The sequence below is a fragment of the Antedon mediterranea genome, chromosome 2 (assembly GCF_964355755.1).
Source record: "Antedon mediterranea chromosome 2, ecAntMedi1.1, whole genome shotgun sequence".
Lineage (NCBI taxonomy): Eukaryota > Metazoa > Echinodermata > Crinoidea > Comatulida > Antedonidae > Antedon > Antedon mediterranea.
The window spans coordinates 29,576,604-29,581,603 of record NC_092671.1 but is presented as its reverse complement, the minus strand read 5'-3'; the positions used below and the strand labels follow the sequence as shown (position 1 = coordinate 29,581,603).

The 5,000-nt window shown below is 35.1% G+C and overlaps 1 protein-coding gene and 1 long non-coding RNA gene across 2 annotated transcripts in view; one reads left to right on the top strand and one right to left on the bottom strand.

Moving 5' to 3' along the window:
• The window catches only part of LOC140039822 (uncharacterized), a 1,999-nt gene extending 111 nt beyond the window's left edge, over nt 1-1,888 (top strand). Inside the window, exons 1-7 of the mRNA XM_072085411.1 lie at nt 1-188; nt 291-367; nt 458-651; nt 786-889; nt 1,005-1,203; nt 1,310-1,758; nt 1,844-1,888. The exon at nt 1-188 is cut by the window's left edge and continues 111 nt beyond it. Of these exons, the coding sequence (XP_071941512.1) occupies nt 97-188; nt 291-367; nt 458-651; nt 786-889; nt 1,005-1,203; nt 1,310-1,480 (837 nt within the window). The 5' untranslated portion in view covers nt 1-96 and the 3' untranslated portion in view covers nt 1,481-1,758; nt 1,844-1,888. The remainder of the gene's footprint in view (nt 189-290; nt 368-457; nt 652-785; nt 890-1,004; nt 1,204-1,309; nt 1,759-1,843) is intronic.
• Nucleotides 1-3,722, bottom strand: part of LOC140039823 (uncharacterized) — a 5,230-nt gene extending 1,508 nt beyond the window's left edge. The window contains exons 1-3 of the long non-coding RNA XR_011842617.1: nt 3,700-3,722; nt 1,901-2,122; nt 236-361 (exon numbers count right to left, since the gene is read on the bottom strand). This is a non-coding gene — a long non-coding RNA (uncharacterized lncRNA). The remainder of the gene's footprint in view (nt 1-235; nt 362-1,900; nt 2,123-3,699) is intronic.
• Nucleotides 3,723-5,000: the final 1,278 nt, after the last annotated feature.

The window sequence follows — 5,000 nt, the reverse complement described above, 5'->3', positions numbered from 1 at the left end:
TTTGGTGGCGATAAAGGTGGCGGGTCCACAAAATTTGAGTTACAAATTTGCAGCATTGACAAACCCAACGCCTTGCACAACATCCTTGTCGTGCTGATGTTTAATGCACCAGACTACACCACTAATTTATCTAGAACACTCCCACTCATCAGCAAACAAATCACAGATTTGAATGGACAAGAGTGGAGGTAGGATTAAATATATCTTAATATAATTTACAAAACATCATAATTACCTGAGTCATACATGAAATCTGCAATTAACATGTGTTTGTTCTATTTGTTTTTTAGAGGTTATAAACTGCGGGTCTTCTTTTTTGGAGATTATGATTTTCTAGTCCGAATATATGGGCTATATTCACCTAATGGTAAGAATAGAATTATAGATTAATTAGAAAATATGTTATGATTAATATATATTGTATGTATTGATATCACTGGATGTATTCCTATTCCAGGAAGATACTGTTGTTTGTTTTGCACATCAACAAAAGATGACATAAACAAGGGAATTAAAAGGGAACCGAGATGTCTACAGAATATGTCTGAAGATTATGCCAAATTTATTGACTCTGGGTCAAAAGAGGACAAAAGTAAGGATGTTTCTAGAAACATTGTACGGGCGCCAATGGTTAATGTAGATATTGACCATGTAAGTTTTGATTTTACATTTTACATTTTAAAACAACATTACATAATAAAATAATACATTTTATATAAACACTCATCATAACTAACTATAATTCTAATAATGCAAATTAATGGTATTATTTCCTTTTCAAATAGGTATCAATACCATGTCTTCACATTTCACTTGGAGTTTTTAAAAAACTTTATGATTTGCTGGAATGTGAAGCCCATGAGATGGACAAACAACTCTATAAGTTCAGGTATGGAAATAGAGTACATTTAAAAAAACAGTGTACCAATCAAAGATTCACTAATATAATAGTAAATAATTTATGCATTTCAATAATGAAATTGTAACTACTAATTGTTTTTTAGACAACATAATCCATCAGCAGAGAGCAGAAACAATTTTGAGCTCTGCATTGCTCAAAGTGCCTTAAAACTAGAAGCAAGCAAAAAACAAATTGCGATACTAGAAGATGAAATAGTTACTATCGAGGACAATATGACTATTGCCCAGCTGGGACAGTCTGCCAGTGCCATTTCATCAAAGACTCAGAAAATTAAAGAACTCGTAAGTAAAGTAAAAAATCACGGACTAAGAGTGGCTAATGAAATTTACAAGATTTTTAATTATAAATAAAAATAAATATAATTAAAAATATTGCATGTACTTTTAGAAAGAAACAATAGAGAAAGATCAACTAAAACATGGTATGGGGCCCATTGCATGTTCAATGGATTTGGTGCTGAAAGAAAATCGAGTAGACCGAAGAGCATACCACGGCAAGGCTTTCAATGGCAATCACGTCCATAAATGTTGTAAGGTAAATTGCACATTTAATATCTAAACAATTTTATTGTGTATAGTTTAACATACTTTTATGTAATTTGATAATTTAACCTATTATTTTATTACAGATAAACATCATTGCAAAACTTATGGATAAATTCAAAGAAACACTTGAGAGTCAGAGTATGGATATACCAATCAAACATGCACAAGCATTGACAATTCAGGCAAAGGGAATTGATGCCAAATTCACTCCACTTTTCCAGAAATTTTCGGCAGTGGAACAAAAAATTAATCATACCCGGCTAGTTACCGACTATGAAATAAATGAAATTGGTAAGCAGAATATTATACATTTCATTTAGATATTTCATTAAAATATGTAAATTATAAAAAACACAATATTTTTTTTTTTTGATAGACAACGACATCAAGGATTTTTTTATAGAGTACAGGAAATATGGTTATAACATCTCACCTAAACTGCACATGTTGGAGGTGCATGTTGTACCAACCCTTCAAAGATGGCATGTTGGACTAGGCTTGCTCAGTGAGCAAGGTGGCGAGCAAATTCATGCAGCATTCAATCGACAGAGCCGCAACGTCCATGGCGTCAATTCAGAAGGCAAGAAAATGAAATCCATAATGAAAAATCACATGGTGTACACAGTCCCCGAAATCCATCACAGAATAGTTCCACCTAAAAAAAGAAAACACAGTAAGTATAATGAAGAATGAAACTCTAATTAGACATCTAAATATGTTTTTGAATTATTTTTATTCTCATTTTCTATTTCTATTATTCTGGTATATGATTAATTACAGAAGTATTTGCAACAATTATTTAGTCAACAATGTTATTAATAATGTATTTATTGTAGGTACTGAAGAATGAAGATTCAATTGACATGGACTTGCAGACAGTAACACAATTTTTGTGTTGCAAGTATAAACAGAGAGTTTTTTGTAAATGAAGAAGCAGGGAAAATTTTCATTTCAACATTTTTTTGCAATATTATTGATAATCAAACTGATTTTTTAGTCGAGAAACATAGTTTTGTAGTTGCATTTTTTACTACATAATTTAGCAATAAAGTTGTTTTGTGAAGCTTTTTGCTATGCTACACTGGTGAAATTATTCCCTGAGAACTGCGTCAAAATTTGTCATTGTGATTAAAGAATGAGAATTTATTGTATGTAAAAAATTTACAAATAAAATATTCTATACAAGGTTTATTGATGATTTAAAAAAAATGTATGTTGCAAAAAATAAATGCAGGTTTTTAATTTATGATATTGATAATGAAATTAAAAACCATTTTAAAAATTTAAATAACACTAAACACTCATTTATTTAATGACTGGTTATAAATTAAAGAATTATCAAGGTTTATTGATGATTTTTGAAGAATTTATAAATGATGCAATAAGAAATGCATATTTTTATTATGATTTGAATTGTATTTAATTAAATTTAATAAGTAGCCATGTTAAAATGTAAATAACACCAATTATTTATTGACTGGTTGAATAATATAATTGATTTTCGAAGAATTTATTGTTATATATAATGGAGTAAAGAAAACTTCATGGTTATAAGTCTAGCCCTACCATTATTTTATATATTATTAATTAGCCTAGGCCTACATATACTATGTATTGCCTACCTTTACTATTTAAATGTTTTACATACTAATAATATTAATATTATTATTATGCTTAGGCCTACAAGACAACCTAGGCTAGTACTACTAGTTGTTGTAGTAGGGCCTACTAGTACTACTAGGCCTAGTACTAGCTTGGTCTATTTAGGCCTATATTATTATTCTATTTTATTAATATTATTATTATGCTGTTCAATAATGTTGATTTTTCTTCTACTAGAATAGGCCTAATAAACAAATAAAAAAAAATTAGGCCTACAGTAATAATATAGTGCTTTCCTTATTTATTTACATACACACGTGTAGCTAGGCCTAGATAATAGTGCAAGATCTGAAAGCGAAACGTCGTGAAATGATCAATTCTCGGGCGCGCATACGCGCTAGGCCCACTACACGGTATACACTCTTCCCATGGGCGAAGGGTGTACAAACGGCATCGTAGAAAAAAAACTAACCATAACAAAAAATTTTTACTTTTCATACACGTTATTTAATAATTTCTCATTATATTAATCTAAATTATGTTTTAATCACTGGTGGAAAACAATGTATCCTTCATTACCCAAAAATCATGCATATTTTCATGTAAAAACATAAAAATTAAAGGACATACCTTGATAACGACCTTCTCCAACAATGTGACAGCGTGCAACCTTGAATACGGGTTCTACAAGTTTTTTTACGTCACCAACTGTTTTATTCTCATGAATATTCAGCGATATCGTGAATTAACACCAATCTATTTGTCGACAAAGTTCATTAAATATTCACATGTGTTGTCTTGTTTACTCAGAGGTTTGCATGAGAGCGCGCCCTCTATAGTTTTTTTGTTTAGCGATATAGGACTTTTTGTCAATAGTGAAGACACCGTGCCGTGCGATCAGCAAAGTTATCCAGAGTTCACCAAGGGGAGCGGGCAAGCCCGCATTGGCCTTGTTCCTAATAAAAGCACGCCTTCCGCTAGGTCGGCGCTTGTTCGCATGTATTAGCTCTAGAATTACCACAGTTATCCATGTAGGTAACTCAGTTCCAAGGAACCATAACTGATTTAATGAGCCATCCGCAGTTTCGCTTGGTACAAGCTTGTACTTAGACATGCATGGCTTAATCTTTGAGACAAGCATATGACTACTGGCAGGATCAACCAGATATCTAGCCTAAACCGATTGCACGGTTAAAGCGCACCCGTCGCGATGGACAGGAGTGCGTGGGCTGAAAAAACCTTCTTGACTGACTAAGGCCTCGGGAGAAACGAAGGCCGCGCCCGAATAGGGACGCTGCGCTTCGCGTTCGAAACTCTCGGGTTCTAACGTCCAAAGCCAGGCCACAAATCACTTCGATTATCAAAAAACGGACGCACGCGAACGACCGGCGAGCGAGCGCAGACAAGTCATCGCGCCCGCCTCGCAGGGTCTGAGCGGCGTCACTCACCGAGCCTTTACCGGTGCACAGGCAAGAGCACAGGCGGCCTAACCACAGCCGAACGCGATCGGGCGTTCATCGGGTCGGCCAAGGGAGCAAGTACAATAAGCATCGCATTCAATGCTATGCTATGCTATGCTATACTGTTGTACGTGACAACACTCCCCCATATATATACCTACGACGGTCAGACTATATCGGTTAGCAACGGAGGTCGGAAAAAATGGAAACTAAAAAAAATCATCATCAAACTGCACATTATCACCGGCTAACCGGCGGCGTAGACGAGGTTGCATTTCGAGGACCTTCAAAAGTGGTGTGCGCGCGTGTGCGTCATCAAACTGAAGAAGAAAAAATTTAAATCGCGCGGCCTAGGCTAGCCTAGCCTAGCCTAGCCTAGCCTAGCCTAGCCTAGCCTAGCCTAGCCTAGCCTAGCCTAGCCTAGCCTAGCCCAGTCGGGTCGGGTCGGGTCGGGCCGGGCCGGGCCTAGCC